The sequence below is a fragment of the Pongo abelii genome, chromosome X (assembly GCF_028885655.2).
Source record: "Pongo abelii isolate AG06213 chromosome X, NHGRI_mPonAbe1-v2.0_pri, whole genome shotgun sequence".
In the NCBI taxonomy this organism is placed as follows: Eukaryota; Metazoa; Chordata; class Mammalia; order Primates; family Hominidae; genus Pongo; species Pongo abelii.
The window spans coordinates 74,764,862-74,784,493 of NC_072008.2; the positions used below are offsets into that span (position 1 = coordinate 74,764,862).

At 38.2% G+C, this 19,632-nt stretch overlaps 1 protein-coding gene across 4 annotated transcripts in view; it reads left to right on the forward strand.

Moving 5' to 3' along the window:
• Positions 1 to 19,632, forward strand: part of EDA (ectodysplasin A) — a 413,848-nt gene that overhangs the window by 307,895 nt on the left and 86,321 nt on the right. For all 4 annotated transcript variants that reach the window (XM_054544688.1, XM_024241143.2, XM_024241141.3 and 1 more), the window contains exon 2: positions 18,338 to 18,443. In XM_054544688.1, coding sequence (XP_054400663.1) covers positions 18,338 to 18,443 — 106 coding nt within the window. The remainder of the gene's footprint in view (positions 1 to 18,337; positions 18,444 to 19,632) is intronic.

Genomic DNA, 19,632 nt, shown 5'->3' on the forward strand with positions numbered 1-19,632 from the left:
CAGTTTTGTTCTTTTTGCTCAGGATAGCTTTGGCTATTCTGGGTCTTTTGTGGTTCCATATACATTTTAGAATTTTTTTTATTTCCGTGAAGAATGTCATTGATATTTTGATAGGGATTGCATTGAATCAGTAGATAGCTTGGGGTACTATGAATATTTAACAATATTGATTTTTCTAATCCATGAACATGGACTATCTTTTCCATTTTTTGTGTGTCCTCTTCAATTTCTTATGTCAATGTTTTATAGTTTTCAATGTACAGATATTTCACTTCTTTGGTTAAGTTTATTCCTAGGTATTTTATTTTATTTGTGGCTATTGTAAATGGGATTACTTTCTTAATTTCTTATTCAGATTGTTTGCTGCTGACATATAGAAATGCTGTGTTGATTTTTTTTATCCTGAAATGTTACTGAACTTGTTTATCAGTTCTAATTGTTTTTTTGGTGGAGTCTTTAGTTTTTTCCACATATAAGATCATTTCATCTGCAAATAAAGATAATTCAACTTTGTCCTTTCCAATTAGGATGCCGTTTATATCTTTCTCTCATCCAATTGCTCTAGCCAGGACTTCCAGTACTGTCTTGAATAACAGTGGTGAAAGCAGGCATCTTTGTCTTATTCCAGATCTTGGAGGAAAGGCTTCCAGTTTTTCCCTATTGAGTATGATATTAACTGTGGGTCTGTTATATATGGCTTTTATTGTATTGAGGTATGTTCCTTCTATACCCAGTTTGTTGAGGGTTTTTATCATGAACAGATGTTGAATTTTATCAAACTCTTTTTTCAGCATCAATTGAAATGATCATATCATTTTTGTCCTTCTGTTGATATGGTGTATCACATTGATTGACTTGCATATGTTGAACCATCCTTGCATTCCTGGGATAAATCCCACTTGGTCACAGTGAGTGATCTTTTTAATGTGTCGTTGAATTCAGTTTGCTAGTATTTTGTTGAGGATTTTTGTATCAATGTTTATCAGGGATATTGGCTTGTAGTTTTCTTTTTTTGATGTGTTTTTGTCTGGTTTTGGTATCAGGGTAATACTGGCCTTGTAGAATGAGTCTGGAAGTACTCCCTCATTCTCTATTTTTTGGAATAGTTTGAGTAGGATTGATGTTAGTTCTTTTTTAAATGTTTGATAAAATTCAGCAGTGAAGCAATTGGGTCCCAGGCTTTTCTTTGCTGAGAGATGTTTTATTACAACTTCAATCTCATTATTTGTTATTAGTCTGTTCAGGTGATGGATTTCATCATGGTTCAATCTTGTTAGGTTGTATGTGTCTAGGAATTTACGCATTTCTTCTAGATTTTTCAATTTATTGGCATACAGTTGCTCATAATAGCCTATAATGATCTTTTGTATTTCTTCAGTGTCAGTTATAATGTCTCCTTTTTCATCTCTAATTTTATTACTTTAGGTCTTCTCTCTTTTTTGTAGTTAGTTGGGCTAAAGGTTTGTTGATTTTGTTTTTTTATCTTTTGATAAAAGACTTCATTTTATTGATCTTTTGTATTTTTATTTCAAATTTCTACTCTGATCATTATTATTTCTTTTCTTCTACTAATTTTGAGTTTGCTTTGCTCTTGCATTTCTAGTTCTTTTTTAACTTTTGTGAGTACATAGTAGGTGTATATATTTTTGAGTTACAGGAGGTATTTTGTTACAGGCATGCAGTGCATAATAATCACATCATGATAAATGGGGTATCCATTTCCTCAAACATTTATCCTTTGTGTTACAAACAATACAATTATACTATTTTAGTTAGTTTTCAATGTACAATTAAATGCAATTCTAGTTCTTTAAGATACATCATTAGGTTGTTCATTTGAAATTTTTCTAGTTTTTTATTGTAGGTGCTTATTGTTATAAACTTTCCTCTTAGTACTGCTTTCACTGTATCCCATAGGTTTTTGTATGTTGTGTTTCCATTTTCATTTGCTTCAAGAAATTTTTTAATTTCCTTCTTAATTTCTTCATTGGCCCACTGGTCATTCAGGAGTATATTGTTTAATTTCCATGTGTTTGTATAATTTCCAAAATTCCTCGTTATTGATTTCTAGTTTTATTCCATCGTGGTCAGGGAAGATACTTGATATTATTTCAAGTTTTTGAATGTTTTAAGACTTCTCTTGTGGCCTAACATATGGTCTATCCTTGAGAATGATCCATGTGCTGCGAAGAAGAATATGTACTTTGCAACCCTTGGATGAAATGTTATGTGAATATCCATTAGGTCCATTTGGTTTATAGTGCAGATTAAGTCTGATGTTTCTTTGTTCATTTTCTGTCTGGATGATGTATCCAATGCTGAAAGTGAAGTGTTGAAGTCTCCAGCTATTATTGTATTGGGGTCCATCTCTCTCTTTAGCTCTAATAATATTTGTTTTATATATCTGGGTCTTCCAGTGTTGGGTGCATATATATATTTAAAATTGTTATATCCTCTTGTTGAATTGACCCCTTTATCATTGTATAAAGACCTTCTTTGCCTCTTTTATAGCTTTTGTCTTGAAATATATTTTGTCTGATATAATTATAGCTATTCCTGCTAATTTTTTTGTTTCCATTAGCATGGAATATCTTTTCCCATCCCTTTATTTTCAGTCTATGCGTGTCTTTATACATGAAGTGTGTTTTTTGTAGGCAACAGATCATTGGGTCTTGATTTTTTATCCACTTAGCCACTCTATGTTTTTTGATTGAAGAGTTTAGTCTGTTTACACTCAGTGTTATTATTGTTAAGTAAAGATTTACTCCTGACATTTTATTACTTGTTTTATATTTTTGTGGTCTTCTCTTCCTTCTTTCCTTTCTTCCTGTCTTCCTTCTAGTGAAGTCGATTTTCTCTGATGGTATGATTTAATTTCTTGATTTTGATTTTTTGTGTATCTGTTGTATTTTTTTATTTAAGGTTACCACTATGCTTGCAAATAATATCTTATAACCATTTATTTTAAACTGATGACAACTTAACAATGATTACATATACAAACAAACTAACAAGCAAAGAGAAAACTAATAGACATTCTACACTTTAACTTCATCCCCCCACTTTAAAACCTTTTCTATTTATATCTTATTGTATTGTCTATGTCTTGAAAAGTTGTCGTAGTTATTATTTTTTATTGGTTCTTCATTTAGTCTTTCTACTTAGGATAAGAGTCATTTACACACCAGAGTTACAATGTTATAATATTCTGTGTTTTCCTGTGTACTTACTATTACCAGTGAGTTTCGTATGTGCAGGTGATTATTTGTTACTTATTAATGTTCTTTTCTTTCTGATTGAAGTACTCCCTTTAGCATTCTTTGTAGGACAGGCCTGGTGTTGAAATCCCTCAGCTTTTGTTTGTCTGAGAAAGTCTTTGTTTCTCCTTCATGTTTGAAGGATATTTTCACTGAATATACTATTCTAGGGTAAAAGGTGTTTTTTTTTTTCCTTCAGCACTTTAAATATGTCATGCCACTCTCTTCTAGCCTATAGGGTTTCCACTGAGAAGTCTGCTGCCAGATGTATAGAGCTGCATTGTTATGTTATTTGTTTCTTTTCTCTTGCTGCTTTCAGGATCCTTTCTTTATCCTTCACCTTTAGGAGTTTGATAATTAAATGCTATGAGGTAGTCTTTTTTGGGTTAAATCTGCTTGGTATTCTATAACCTTCTTATATTTGAATATGGATACCTTTCTCCAGGTTTGGGATGTTCTCTGTTATCCCTTTGAAGAAAGTTTCTACCCTGATCTCTCTCTATCTCTTCTTTAAGGCAAATAACTCTTGTATTTGCCCTTTTGAGGCTATTTTCTAGATCTTATAGGCATGCTTCATTTTTTTGTATTCTTTTTTCTTTTGTCTCCTCTGACTGTGTATTTTCAAATAGCCTGTCTTCAGGCTTACTAATTTTTACTTCTGCTTGATCAATTCTGCTAGTAAGAGAATCTGATGCATTCTTCAGTATGCCAATTGCATTTTTCAGCTCCAGAATTTCATCTTTATTCTTTTGTTTCAATCTCTTTGTTAAATTTATCTGATAGGATTCTGAATTTCTTCTCTGTGTTAGCTTGGATTTCATTGAACTTCCTCAAAACAGCTATGTTGAATTCTCTGAGAAGTCACATATCTCATTTTCTCCAGGATTGGTCACCAATGCCTTATTTAGTTCATTTGGTAAGGTCTTGATGCTTGTGGATATTCATCGATGTCTGGGCATTGAACAGTTAGGTATTGACTAGTCTCCGCAGTCTAGGTTTATTTGAACCAATCCTTCTTGGGAGGGCTTTCCAGGTATTTGAAGGGACTTGAGTGTTGTGATCTAAGTCTTTGGTCACTGCAGCTTTAGGGCCACCCCAAGCCCAATAATGCTGTGGCTCTTGCAGACTCATAGAGGTACCACCTAGTGGTCATGGGTAAGATCTGGGAGAATTCCCTGAATTTCCATTCAGAGACTCTTGCTCTCTTCCCTTACTTTCCCCCAAACATAGTCTCTGTCTCTATGCTGAGCTGTCTGAGGCTAGGAGAGGGGTGACACAAGCACCACTGTGGCCACCACCACCTGGACTGTCCTGGGTCAGACCCAAAGCCAAGACAGCACTGAGTCTCACCCCAGGCCTGTGGTAACCACTGCCTGGCTACTGCCTATGTTCACTCAAGGCCCAAGGGCTCTACAATCAGCAGGTGGCAAATCTAGCCAAGCGCATGATATTCCCTTCAGGGTGGCAAGTCTCCCTGGCCCCAGACAGGTCCAACGATGCCATCCAGGAGCCAGGACATGGAGTCAGGAAGCATAGGAACCTACTTGGTGCTCTATTCTACTGTGGCTGAGCTGACACCCAAAGTGCAAGACAAAGTCCTTCCCACTCTTCCTTCCCCTTTCCTCAATCAGAAGAGTCTCTCCGTGTGGCTACCACTGCCTCAGGCCCATGGCGAGTACTGCCTGGCTATTGCCAGTGTTCACTCAAGGCCCAAGGGTCTTTAGTCAGCTTGTGGTGAATGCTGCCAGGCCTGGGACTCTTCCTTCAGGGCAGTGGGCTCCCCTCTGGCCCAGGACAGGTCCAGAAATGCCATCCAAGAGCCAAGGCCTAGAATTTGGGACCCCAAGAGCCCACTTGGTGCTCTACCCCATTGTGGCTGAGCTAGGACCTAAGCTGTAAAACAAAGTCCCTTCTACTCTTCCCTCTCTTTTTGTCTAACAAGAGGATTCTCTCATAGCCACCACAGTTGGGAATGTACTGGGCCACACCTGAAGCCAGCACAGCTGAATCTCACACAAGGCCTGTCGTGAGTACTGCCTGGCTACCCCTGCTGGTTTTTCAGGAGCCAAAGGCTCTTCAGTCAGCAGGTGATGGATTCTGTCAGGACTGGATCCTTCCCTTCAAGGCAGCAGGTTCCCTTCTGACCCAGGGTGTGTTTAGAAATGTCCTCCAGGAGCCAGGGCCTGGAATGGGAGCCTTAGGACTCTGCCTGGTACCCTGTTCTACTGTGGCTGAGCTGGTATCCAAGTTGCAAGACAAAGTCCTCTTTATTCTCCCCTCGCCTCTCCTCAAGAAGAGGGAATGAATCTCTCCTGGAGCTGTGAGCTGCACTGCTTTTGGTTGAGGGAGGGGTGATGCAAGCACTCCCTTGGCACCCCAGCTCATATATCACTAGATTGCGTGCATTCCAAGCCACTGTCTCCAAACCCAGCACAGCACCAGGACTTGCCCAGGAATTGCTGTCCTTGTGGCCTAGACTGCCTTTAAAGTTTATTTAGAACCCCAAAGCACTTTAGCCTACAGTATTAGGGCTTGCCAGAACTCGGGTTCCAACCACTGGGATGGACAGTTCTCCTCTGGCTAGCACTGATCTAATGCTCCTTCCGTGGTTGCCAGCTGAGTTCTGCCCCAGGTTGCTTTCTGCTGTGACAGGGCAGCACTGAGTTTCAATGCAAAGTCACAATCACTGTGCTCTCCCTCCACAAAGTGCAGATTCCCTCTGTGCCACATGGCCACTGTTGGGGGATGGGTGACAGGTGGCATAGGTGGCTTAAGACTGTCTTTCCTACCCACTTCACTGCCTCTTTCCTTAATATGATGTTAAAACTAGGTACTATGATCACTCATCTGATTTTTGGTTCTTATTAAAGTGCTTTTTTGTATGGATATTTGTTCAATTTGATGTTCCTGCAAGGGGAGGGTGACCACTGAAGGCTTTCATTTGGCCATTTTACTCCACCTCCTCCAACTCTGTTTGTTTAATGTCATTTTAGTGGGATCTTGGGAGAGAGAGGAGCTAAAACTGTTTGGTTAGTTACCTTGATGCAGATGACTATATACTTGTTAAATTTTAAAGTTTATGGAGTTTCCGTGGATTTTTTTGGAAAATATTTGTAATTAGGAGCAATTAGCTATGAACTGGACAAACCTACATTGTTTATCCATTTATAGAAACCGGAGGATTCATTAGAGTTAAAGCTTTGTGAAAGAGATTAGTATAAAGCATTGAAATCTAATTCTCCATTGCTTCATGGAAAGATATCTTTAGTCCCTAATACTAACAATCAAACAATGGATATGTATAAAATTGACTCTAATGAATAGGGTATTTTGCTATACTTCATTTCATTTGTTTATATTTTATCCTGATTTCTTTTTGAGTGGGTTGCTCCATTGAGATACTATACAAAATATTCATGAGACAACACTCAGCATACTTTCTTCACTCACTTTCATGGTCACAAGCAAGAGTCAGGAATTTTCCTCTAAGAAAATGACATTTCCATAGACATCCTAATGCTGGATTCCAGTCAGTAGCCATATTGAAAAAAATTGTCTCTCAAGACATTTGTCTCTCAGTTTTACAGCCACTGAAATAGTATTGGCCTGCCATTACGTCACATAATGAATTATTTTGTATTTACCTGAAGGGAGGCCCTGGACACACTTGGACACATGGGGCACTAAAATGCCAAGCTAGCAGAGAACAGCATTGCAGCTTTGGATTTGTCTAATCTCACAGTGGTCTTGCTGGTCTCGTGTTTTTCTTGCCAGTCCTTTTATGCCCTTGGTGATTCTAGTGTTATAGTCTTTAAAATCCTGAATTTGTGTCCCAGGCCCTTTACTGTTTTTCCCAATCCTCGGGTTTGTTTCAGGCATTTATTATGGACTAAATCCTTGCTGAATAACCTGCCTGCCCCTAAGATACCTGTATCTTAAACTCTTCTTTGAATTCAATCTGCTGTACTTATAGCCTATCCTGCCTGACCTTTTCCTCTGAAGTTATTTACTGATCTCTGAGATTCACTTTCTATACTCACATTCCTGTGAGCCAGTCCTGGATTAATGGTCCACTGGCCACATATCTGCATTCATATCCTTATTATCTACCCAAGCCCATGAGTCTATTTGGACCATTGTTTCTAGTCTTTCTTTCATTATCTGAGCCCTAGTTATAACAGTTGAACTCTAGTCTATAATGTATTTCAATATCAATGTAAACTGAATATCACTCATCTTTCCTTAAAATTTTTCCCATTACTTAATTTTTTTATAATATTTGGAACATTTTTGCCTTCTCAGAATAAATAGTCATCTGTTTCTTAATTTGCTTCTTACTTGTATCCTGTTCCCCTCCCCCAGGTTCTGACTGTTGCAACTCTGTTTTCACTAACTACCTCACTTTTGTCTTTCCTTCATATTTATCTAGAATGTTGTAGTCAGATGTGGCTTAGGGGTAGTTTATGTGGTGTAAGTCTCCATTGGCAGCAGAATGGATTTCGTAGAATGCTATTAATAGTGAAATTTTGGACAAGGAGAAAAAAATCCTAGTTTAAATGTATTGCTCAGGCAATCTCATTTTAGTCATAACGCTACTCTAACTTGTGCTAATCCAGCTTCATAAAGGTAAACTGCAACATCATTATCAAATGTTTAAGAGCCATTTAACAATTCACAATTAAGAGGTTGTGTTTGAGCTAATGTTTTCTGAATCCAGAGCTCATTTAATTTATAAGCTACTCACAAATGATTGCCTTTAGTGATTTCCAGGTACTATAAGTGGAAGGGTATGTTTTTCTCTTTATGTGCCAAAGCACCTTTCACTTTAGAAGCATGAGGAATTACAAAATAAATAAGCACACACTCCCAAGGGAAGGCAGTGTCATCCAGTATATATTGTTGCCCTTCCTTTTATTCAAAGATGTCACTACTGATCTAATCCACTCTCATGGGGAGCAAAGACTAAATCTTCAACCAGAAGTCCTTTCTCTATGACATACATACAAACCATTTTTTTATTTGTGTCTGAAGCTGCTACTTTTAGAGCCTGTCACTGTATGTATTTCTGTGTTTGACTTGTGGTCAGCTGAAAGCCTTTGCTCAAAAAGTTCAAAAATTCCATATTGTTGTATTCCAAGCTGGTCTCTGCTGCTGTTTTCCCCAGCAGCCCGCAGCTATGTTAATGTTATTTAGAGCTATTCTTTAATACACCTTTAGGGTATTTCTTATGCCACCCCTGCTTATGGTTATGCCATAAAGCTCACCATACCAAAGATGCTTTGGTTTCCTTCTGCCGTTGTATTTCCACGCATGTCAGCAAGGAACAGTGATTTACTGCTGATAGACCAGCTGACTTCCAGAATCTCAGTAGTAGTCATCCCCTCTTACCATTTTACATTAAGCATGACTCTGACTCTGACAATAAAACAGTTCACCATGTAGATGTGATATCTGTGGTGGGTGTAAACTTCAAAGTCATACAAAAGCTGAACCCAACTTATATTTTCCATTGATGAAGATCAATTCAGTAAGCTTTTAGTTTTTCAGCTCTGTTCTGGATGTTAGGAATCAAGCTAGACCTAGGAAACAAAAAGTCAGGGCAGGAGTCCATTTTCCCCCTTTGCATTAATAGTTTTATGTTTCTAATAACTCATCTTTCTCCTTGATGTACATCTTACATAGATTTCACCCTGTCCAGAGAACAAGTCCACACTGGTTCTGGACCCACAAATATACCTGCCATTGAAGAGCTTACTACCTATGGGGGAAGAAAAAATACAATTAAGATATATAAGGCATTATTTGATAAATGTGAGGAGATCTGTTCTGCCCCAAAATGGGATCTAAGAAAAGCCAGAGATTGAACTGGTCTGTAGTACAGTTTCACACTGGTGCCATTCCATGGTAATCTTCCCAAGTAAAAATACTTCTTTTATTTTCCTTTCTACTTTGTAGTTACTTGCATTGTTGGGCAGTGATTTTTAAGTCAAACTGCCTAGGAAGCAGAATTCAGTGACTGCTTTTAGCTCTATGTGATCAAAAAATGTTGGTTGTGTTTAGATTCCACATTTGGCCTTACTCCATAATTCAATCATCCTCTGACATATCTACAACAAGACATGGCAATCCCTGGCACTCACATCAGAGATGTCCAAGATGCCAGTTTCATTTGGCATTTGGCCTGATTGCTGCCACCACCACCCCCACCCCACTGGTGACAGCTCCCATGGGATGCTATGATCAATGTTGAATGTCCTTGTTTGCTTACTCCCAGGAGTTGGCACACTCTGTTCAGCAACTAGCACATACTGTGCTTCTGTTGTTGTCACACTGTTTTTGAAACCTTACTACCTCCTATTGTGTAGTGCTATCACAGCTACAAAAAACCACAAAATTGTTTGTATGTTGTTTGTCTATGTATATTAAAGATAGTTTCTAGTTCAGTGCCTTCCATATGGTAAGTACTCAATGTTTATTCAGACAACAACACCCTGAATGACCTTCTCTAGACCTTTTGTTGATAATCAAAGCATGTCGAGTTAAGGGTTCTTATGATTAAAAGTGCGTTCAATGCCATCTTTTGTAATCATTTTATATCTATGACATATCCATCATGGATAGGTACCAATGAGACAACCCTGTTTCACTCATTGGTGCCAGGATGCTTATATCTTGCTATAGTAAAATCAGAGATTTTGTTGAATGTTTCAGGGCATAAATGGTTTAATTTATTTGAAGGTCCCAGCTGATAGCAAATGGATGATGATAGTGATGGCAGTGGTTGCAATAAGAAAAATAGATTTTAGACATGAAGTCCTTGCCCATGCCTATGTCCTGAATGGTAATGCCTAGGTTTTCTTCTAGGGTTTTTATGGTTTTTAGGTCTAACATTTAAGTCTTTAATCCATCTTGAATTAATTTTTGTATAAGGTGTAAGGAAGGGATCCAGTTTCAGCTTTCTACATATGGCTAGCCAGTTTTCCCAGCACCATTTATTAAATAGGGAATCCTTTCCCCATTGCTTGTTTTTGTCAGGTTTGTCAAAGATCAGATAGTTGTAGATATGCGACGTTATTTCTGAGGGCTCTGTTCTGTTCCATTGATCTATGTCTCTGTTTTGGTACCAGTACCATGCTGTTTTGGTTACTGTAGCCTTGTAGTATAGTTTGAAGTCAGGCAGCGTGATGCCTCCAGCTTTGTTCTTTTGGCTTAGGATTGACTTGGCAATGTGGGCTCTTTTTTGGTTCCATATGAACTTTAAAGTAGTTTTTTCCAATTCTGTGAAGAAAGTCATTGGTAGCTTGATGGGGATGGCATTCAATCTATAAATTACCTTGGGCAGTATACCCATTTTCACGATATTGATTCTTCCTACCCATGAGCATGGAATGTTCTTCCATTTGTTTGTATCCTCTTTTATTTCCTTGAGCAGTGGTTTGTAGTTCAAATGGGATTTAATTAAACTAAAGAGCTTCTGCACAGCAAAAGAAACTACTGTCAGAGTGAACAGGCAACCTACAAAATGGGAGAAAATTTTTGCAACCTACTCATCTGACAAAGGGCTAATATCCATAATCTACAATGAACTCAAACAAATTTACAAGAAAAAAACAAACAACCCCATCAAAAATTGGGCAAAGGACATGAACAGACACTTCTCAAAAGAAGACATTTATATAGCCAAAAAACACATGAAAAAATGCTCACCATCACTGGCCATCAGAGAAATGCAAATCAAAACCACAATGAGATACCATCTCGTACCAGTTAGAATGGCAATCATTTAAAAGTCAGGGAACAACAGGTGCTGGAGAGGATGTGGAGAAATAGGAACACTTTTACACTGTTGGTGGGACTGTAAACTAGTTCAACCCTTGTGGAAGTCAGTGTGGCGATTCCTCAGGGATCTAGAACTAGCAATGGGATGACCCAGCCATCCCATTACTGGGTATATACCCAAAGGACTATAAATCATGCTGTTATAAAGACACATGCACACGTATGTTTACTGAGGCACTATTCACAGTAGCAAAGACTTGGAACCAACCCAGATGTCCAACAATGATAGACTGGATTAAGAAATGTCCAACAATGATAGACTGGATTAAGAAAATGTGGCATATATACACCATGGAATACTATGCAGCCATAAAAAATGATGAGTTCATGTCCTTTGTAGGGACATGGATGAAATTGGAAATCATCATTCTCAGTAAACTATCGCAAGGACAAAAAACCAAACACTGAATGTTCTCACTCATAGATGGGAATTGAACAATGAGAACACATGGACACAGGAAGGGGAACATCACACTCTGGGGACTGTTGTGGGGTGGGGGGAGGGGGAAGGGATAGCATTAGGAGATATACCTAATGCTAAATGACGAGTTAATGGGTGCAGCACACCAGCATGGCACATGTATACATATGTAACTAACCTGCACATTGTGCACATGTACCCTAAAACTTAAAGTATAATAATAATAATAATAAAGAAAAATAGATTTTATATTCAACAACATTGAAAGAGAAATCATTTTGAAAAATAATAGATGATTTGCTGATTTTACAGAGCCTGGTATGTACCTGCCTCCTCTTGAGGGGCATGAAGTACCAATTTCATAAATACATTAACTCTGGGAATGATAGAAGAAAAGGTGAAAAACATTAGCTATGCAAGACCCCTATTTTACCCAGAAGAAAAAAGAGGACTTTGTTTTTTTAGTCTAAAGGTGATGAACTGATTGATAAATGAACAATACAGCTGTTTGTCAAAGTTTAGTTCAAGGATTGGGTGCATCAGAATCCCCTAGTGAGCAAGTTGAAAAGTCAGATTCTAGGGTTCCACCTCAGACTGACTTTAAATTTGGGAAGGGTAAACCCTGGGATTCTGCATTTTGACACTCATGCCTAGTGATTCTGATATACACTGAAGTTTGAGAACCACTGACCTATAGGGTTCTCATTCTTAGGATCCCTGTGACTTGATTCCTGCCAGTAGTGTATTGAATCCTTAGTGTACCTCTCCATGAGGGATCTCAAAAACTAGGCCCAATTAGAGTCAAAAAAAAATCTTGGCTTTAAGGAATGGATTGGTGATAGTCAGCTCTCTGGTTTAAGTATGTCCTCTCCAAAATGTAGGTGTTGCCAATGTGGTGGTATTAAGAGGTGAGGCCTTTAAGAGGCAATTAGGCCATTATGGCTCCTACCTTGTGAATGGGATTAAGGTCATTTTAAAAGAGGCTTTACGCAGTATTCAGCTCTCTCGCCCTTCTGCCTTCCATCATGTGAGTACAGAGTGTTCCTCCCCTCTGGAGGATGCAGCAACAAGATGCCATCTTGGAAGCAGAGAGTAGCCCCCACTTCATAATCAAACCTGTTGGCACCTTGATCTTGGAATTTCTAGCTCCCAGAACTGTGAGAAAATAAATTTCTCTTCTTTATAAGATACTGAATCTCAGGTATCTCATTATAACAACATGAACAAAGACAATCTAATTATTCTTTCAAGAGAGTGAGATTTATTAGGGCCTATTATGTGCCAGGCCCAGGGCTAGGCACTAGCTGTACAAAAATGGATGTGTGATCCCTTCCCTAAAGAGGCTTATGAGTAATTTTCTATGAATTATCTAGTAAAATCAAGGACATTAGCCATGAAATAGAAAATGAATTAAATTCACTCTATGTCATGGTACCAAAAAAGTACCAAATAATTTTGTGGGTTTAGATATATAAAAAATATGTTTGTAGAAGTGTCTGGAGAGTCACTAGCAATAATGGATGTATCCCTCATGTCTCACTGTTAACGAATTGTTTCCAGCTGAGATCCCTGTAATCTGCAGGTGCTGTTTACCATGTAATTTTACCATAGGAAACAAGGGTGTAATCACTTAATAAAGTGTAAAGAATTAGATTTTTTTTCCCCTTGAGCAAAATGCCTGGCTGTAGCCAACATTCCTGATGCTTCCTCCCTTGTGCAATAGGAAAGCAATATTCTAAAAGAGAAGACTGTTTTATTCATATCCTGCAACTTGCCTCTGGAGGCTATGCTAATGAATGCAAAACTCAAGCTAGAATTCCAGACATTTTGTGTGAGCAGCCACTGATTTTTGTCTTTACCATTATACAGAGGATAGTTTTCCCTTCTACCTCTAACTGAGATGCAAAAAAGGGCCTTGTGAATAGGGACTCTCTCATTTTAAGCAGTGTTTTTGTGTTGTTTTCTTCTTATTTTTATTGAAAAAATAGAAACTACGTGTATTAGTCCATTTTCATTCTGCTGATAAAGACATACCTAAGACTGGGCAATTTAAAAAAGAAAGAAGTTTAATTGGATTTACAGTTCCACGTGGCTGGGGAAGCCTCACAATCATGGGGGAAGGCAAGGAAGAGCAAGTCACGTCTTACATGGATGGCAACAGGCAAAGAGAGAGAGCTTGTGCAGGGGAAGTCCTTTTTTTTTAAAGCCATCAGATCTCATGAAACTTATTCACTAATTACAGGAACAGCAGGGAAAGACTTGCTCCCATGATTCAGTTGCCTCCCACCAGGTCCCTCCCACAACACATGGGAATTAATCATGAGATCTGAGTGGGGACACAGCTAAACCATGTAACTATGTTCAAAGCATTTTCATATACAGGCAGGCAGTTCTCTTCTAATGAACACTTGACTTATGAATGTCCCATATTCATCAACAACCTCTTTTGAGGGACTTTGAACTACTCTTACTACTCATGGAAGGTGGAGTTGTTTCTGCTGTCTGCAGAAGTTTGTTTCTCCCTCAACTCTCCTCTTCTGGTGGCTTGAGTTCTCACAAGCTCCTATTAGACCCTTAGAACAGTTAATACAAGAGTATCTTTTCCTACTGCCACCACTAGGACGCAGGAAGGTGCTAGGGCCCCTGCCAGAACTCCCATAGGAGCTGAGCCCATGAGAGAGCACAAGAAGTATGAGGGAATCTCTGGAATTGTAGTTGGTAATGGCAGGGAGGTTCTTCATCTGCATTTGAAAATATCTTTTCCTAGAAATAGCATTGTGCTGAATAGCCTACCCTTGTAGAACTTGGGTATATGATAGATTCACCGATCTAGACCACAGCTAGAAATCAAGCAGTAAACAAATGGCTTCTAAGCCACTAGAAAATATGCATCTTACTTATTGGAAAAGCCATTCAAAACCACACTCATTGCCTGTTTATTCTGTTTGTACATGAGTCTTATTAGTTTTAACTAAATGTCAAGTCTATAGCAGATTATAAGCAGCAAATCTGAAGGGACTGGAAAAGATATTACAGGTAGGTAAAGTGAAATCTGATAGTTGATAGCAAGATAAAAGATAAAATAACATTAAAAAGAAGTTTAAGCACTCAAAAACCAATCACAATGAAACAGTACTTCACATCCATCAGAATGGTGGATTGTTTAAAAATACTGACAGTACCAAGTGTTGGTGAAGATGCAGAGCACTGGGACCCTTTATGTTGTTGGTGGGCATTTAAAATGGTACAGTCACTCTGGAAAATAGTTGGGCAGTTTCTTACAACAAATACCATATAACCCAGAGGTTCTACTCCTAGGTGTTTACCCAAGAAACATGAAAACATAGGTCTACACAAAGACTTGTACATGAATGTTCATATTAGGTTTATTTATAATAGCCCCAAACTAGAAACAATGCAAATGTCTATCAATGGGAGAATTCATAGAAAAAATGTGATAGAGCCATACAGTGAAATACTGCTACTCAGCACTAAAAAGGAATGAACTAGTGATACATGCAACAACATGAATGAATCTCACTGACAGTATGTTGAATGAAAATTCATATTCATTCATACATATGAAAAATTATAATGGATGATTGTAATCTAGAGCAGGAAAAATTAGCTATTGTGATAGAAATCAGAACAGTAGTTGTCTCAGGGTCGGGGCACTGGAGAATGACTGAAGGGCACAAGAGAAAATTTTAGGGGGCAATGGAAATCTTGATTTATCTAGATTTTGGTGGTAGTTACAAAAGCGTGTATATTTATCAAATCTCCAACCTGTATGCTTAAAATTTGTGCATTTTATTGTATCTAAATTATATATCAAATTTTTATAAGGTACAAAAATTTTAAAAGGGAAAAAATCCTTCAGAAGATCCTCCTGCTGCAGGATCTAAGTCTAAATTCCTCAACATGATCTGGCTCTTACTTAATACTCCTTGGCTTATTTCTCACCATTCCCTCTCACCTCCTACCACTTATTCTAAGCTACTTATAGTTCCAAAAGTTGTTATTCTTTCTTTTTCCTCTGAACCTTTAAGCACAGCACTCCTTTTTCCTGGAACTCCTTTTCCATTTTCCATTTATCACTAAATCATTGACATCCTTTAGGACTCACAGAGGTAGCACACCTCCTCCAAGACGACTTGTTCACTTTCAGGTTGTGTTAGATGCTTCCCCTCTTGCTCCCAGAGAGCTTGAAGCTCCTCTCCATCAAAGCATGTATTGCTCTATAATGTAATTGTAGTAATTAAAAAACCCTCAAACTCATAGTGGACTGAGGTCATTTAATGTACAGGCAAATAGTCCTCCACATATTCAGTAAGCCCTGAATTAAATCACATATTATAAACTAATTTCTTTTTTATTGCATTATACTAGGCCCTATCATATACTTTAATATTCACAAACACTGAAGTAAATATTGTTATTACTGGGTTTTTTGGGGTTTTTTTAGTTTTTATTTTAAGTTCACGGGTACATGTGCAGGATGTACAAGTTTGTTATATAGGTAAATGTGTATCCTGGGCGTTTGTTATACAAATTATTTCATCACCCAGGTATTAAGCCTGGTATCCATTTGTTATTTTTCCTGATCCTCTCCATCCTCCCACCTTCCACCCTCCAATAGGCTCCAGTGTGTGTTGTCCCCACCATGTGTCCATGTGTTCCCATCATTTAGCTCCCACTTATAAGTGAAAACATGCCATATTTGGTTTTCTGTTCCTGCATTAGTTTGCTAAGGATAATGGCCTCCAGCTCCATCTATGTGGCTGCAAAGGACATGATCTCATTCTTCTTTAATGGCTGCATAGCTGAAGTAAGTTTCAGCACTCCAAGTTATCAGGAAAACTCTTCTATCCAGGATGACTTGTAGAGTTGCAAATGACTGAGATTTTATGGTAAATATCAGTTTAGTTTTATACTATTATTAGTACTTAGCTTATTTATATTGTGAGTTAAGTAACTTTCTGTGGGTTTATCAGGAAAACTAGCCAAACTTTATTATGTTGATTGTATGAGAAAATGCATTTTTACATTCCGATCAAGTGACTCAAAAATACTACTCAGTTGAACCATGTGAAATTGTTGATTGATATTCAACCATTTTTGACAAAAATGGCAGTTTATTTTGAAATGGAATCCTGTTGACAAGATGGAAATTACCTACACATTGATTTATTAATTTTGTATTAAGTACATTCATGTATCCTTCAAGATGCTAATCCTACACCTTAAGGATATTGGGTAAATCACAGAATTTTGAAGAAAGTTTGTGTAGAATATTAGGGCTTTCTTGAGTCCAACCCATTTTTTTTCCACTTAATCAGAGATGGAGCAGACATGAGGACTCTGGAATTGTTTATTTTTTTAACTGATAATAGAATGAAAATGCAGATTCATTTGTTCTATTTTAGGCCCCAAATTAACCATTCTATTTTGAAGATTAAGTTTAATAATAATGGTAATAGCAAACATTTATTAAGTGCATACTACATGCTAAGTAAAGTTCTAACTCTACAACTGTTTTATCTGCAAAGTACTATTATTATCCCTATTTACTGATGAGGAAACTAAAGCTTAAGTAACTTGTTCAAGGTTATACAGCTAGTAAGTGGCAGACTTGGCATTAGAATCACTCAATCCTACTACCGTGTTTACTGTTTACCTCAAGCACATGGTTTTACCACACTAAAGCACTCATGCTAAAAGATTATGATTCGATTCAGCAAATATATATTTAAGCTATGATTATTAGTGAAGCCAGACCCATTCACATATGAAACATATTGTATTATTATCAGAGACCATTATAAGACAGTAGAGGACCAGGTACCAAAATTAGTCTTATAGACCACAAGTGCTATAGGAATCTCAGAAGAGGAGAAAATAATTGTGTGCTTTGTCATGACTAACTCCCAGAAGAGCATTGACAAATGGTACCTCAGTATTGGATGCACAGCATTTTGGGAACAAACCAAAATTACATCATAAATAGCAATGTGGCAAAACCATGAATGTGTAATAATGAAGTCCAATGGGGAGCAGCAAACTCAAGGTTTTCTTTCTTTCTTTCTTTCTTTTTCTTTCTTTCTCTTTCTTTCTCTTTCTCTTTCTTTCTTTTTTTTTTTTTTTTTTTTTTTTTTACAGAGTTTTGCTCTTGTTGCCCAGGCTGGAGTGCAGCAGTGCAACCTCAGCTCACTGCAACCTCCGCCTCCCAGGTTCAGGCAATTCTCCTACCTCAACCTCCCCAGTATCTGGGATTACAGGCACCCCCCACACACACACCCAGCTAATTTTGTATTTTTAGTAGAGATGGGGTTTCACCATGTTGGTCAGGCTGGTTTCGAACTCCTGACCTCAGGTGATCCGCCCACCTCGGCCTCCCAAAGTGCTGGGATTACAGGCGTGAGCCACTGCTCCCAGCCAAATTCAAGGTTTTCTGTTCAATTTTCTTTTCAACTCAAATTCTGAGTAAGCATCCTCAGTATGTGCAGGAAGTTAGAAATTTGTGGCTAGGCTCTCTGAATCCCAGAAATATATGAAGAAATTGGACCTGATGTATTATTTATTAGATATTCAGGATGGAAGAAATGGGATTCAGAAATTAACCAAAATTTCATGCCTACATGATTGGAATAATAATGGTATCAAAAATAAAATGGTTTGTACAGTGGAGGGGAAGATGGGCTCAGGCTTTAGACACATCAAACTTAACGTACAGGTAGACTGTCTATGGAAAGCTGGTTTTTTATGTTGGCTATGACTGAGTGGGGTCAACCTTTGACTAATGTACTTGTAATTTTTACAGATGGCCCTATTGAATTTCTTCTTCCCTGATGAAAAGCCATACTCTGAAGAAGAAAGTAGGCGTGTTCGCCGCAATAAAAGAAGCAAAAGCAATGAAGGAGCAGATGGTAAGTCTACTCAGTTGATCCTTTATCACTTCTGAATTATTTGTTAGTAAAAGTATCCTTTTAAGAACTACCTTCTCGGTAGGGCATGGTGGCTCACGCCTGTAATCCTAGCACTTTGGGAGGCCCAGGCGGGCAGATCACTTGAGGTGAGGAATTCAAAACCAGCCTGGCCAACATGGTGAAACCCTGTCTCTACTAAAAATACAAAAAAAAAAAAATTAGCTGGGCCTAGTCCCAGCTGCTTGGGAGGCTAGTCCCAGCTGCTTGGGAGGCTGAGGCAGGAGAATCGCTTGAAACTGGGAGGTAGAGGTTGCAGTGAGCTGAGACTGTGCCACTGCACTCCAGCCTGGGTGGCAGTGCAAGACTCCATCTCAAAAAAAAAAAACAAAAAACAAAACACTACCTTTTCAAGTGTGCTTCATCATCTTATATACTGTCCACAGACCCAAGGTCAGAGACTATTTCTGCAGCCTAACCTACCAATCAGTCCTTTAACATAGAACTAACTATACAAGGATCCTCCCTCCTCCAACTCCAGATACCTTCAGTCCTTTCTCAGTATGTCTGAGAGCCATGATAGCATTTGTATCTCTCAAAATCACCCTCTATAAGGACCTCATCTCTCCCGGAGATGTCCCACACCTATTAAGGTCAGCAGGAGGATTTGGTCCTATTCTTGGAATTGACAGTGTTGTACTCTGCTAGCACTTACATGATGTGTTAATTCCAATGATAATTTTATCAATGTTGGTATCCACTACCATGCCCAAATCTGAACTAGACCTTCTAGAACTAGTTTATAAGTTTCTTGTGGGCAGAGATTTCATTTGTCTTTGTATAAGCCTAGAATCTAGCCTACTATCTGGAACATTGTTGGTGATTGTTATGTAAGTTGAAGATGTTGACTGCCCCTTCAGCTAGGCAGTGATGTATCAATGGAAACCATCCCTGTTCTGGGTGTAATAGCTTTGAGTTAACTAGCAATGCATTCTGTGGGGCATAACAAAATGTTGAGCTAGCTCCTGGGCAGGGTCTTTGAATTGCTCTGATATTTCAGCATCACTCTGTCAATTGACATAATGCTACCCCTTGGGGCACAGGAGTTTGTAGAATACATAGCTCTGGGCTGCTGCAAAGGCATCTGGATTCAAAGACAGCATGTGTCTGGCTACAGCTGCCAATAATATGT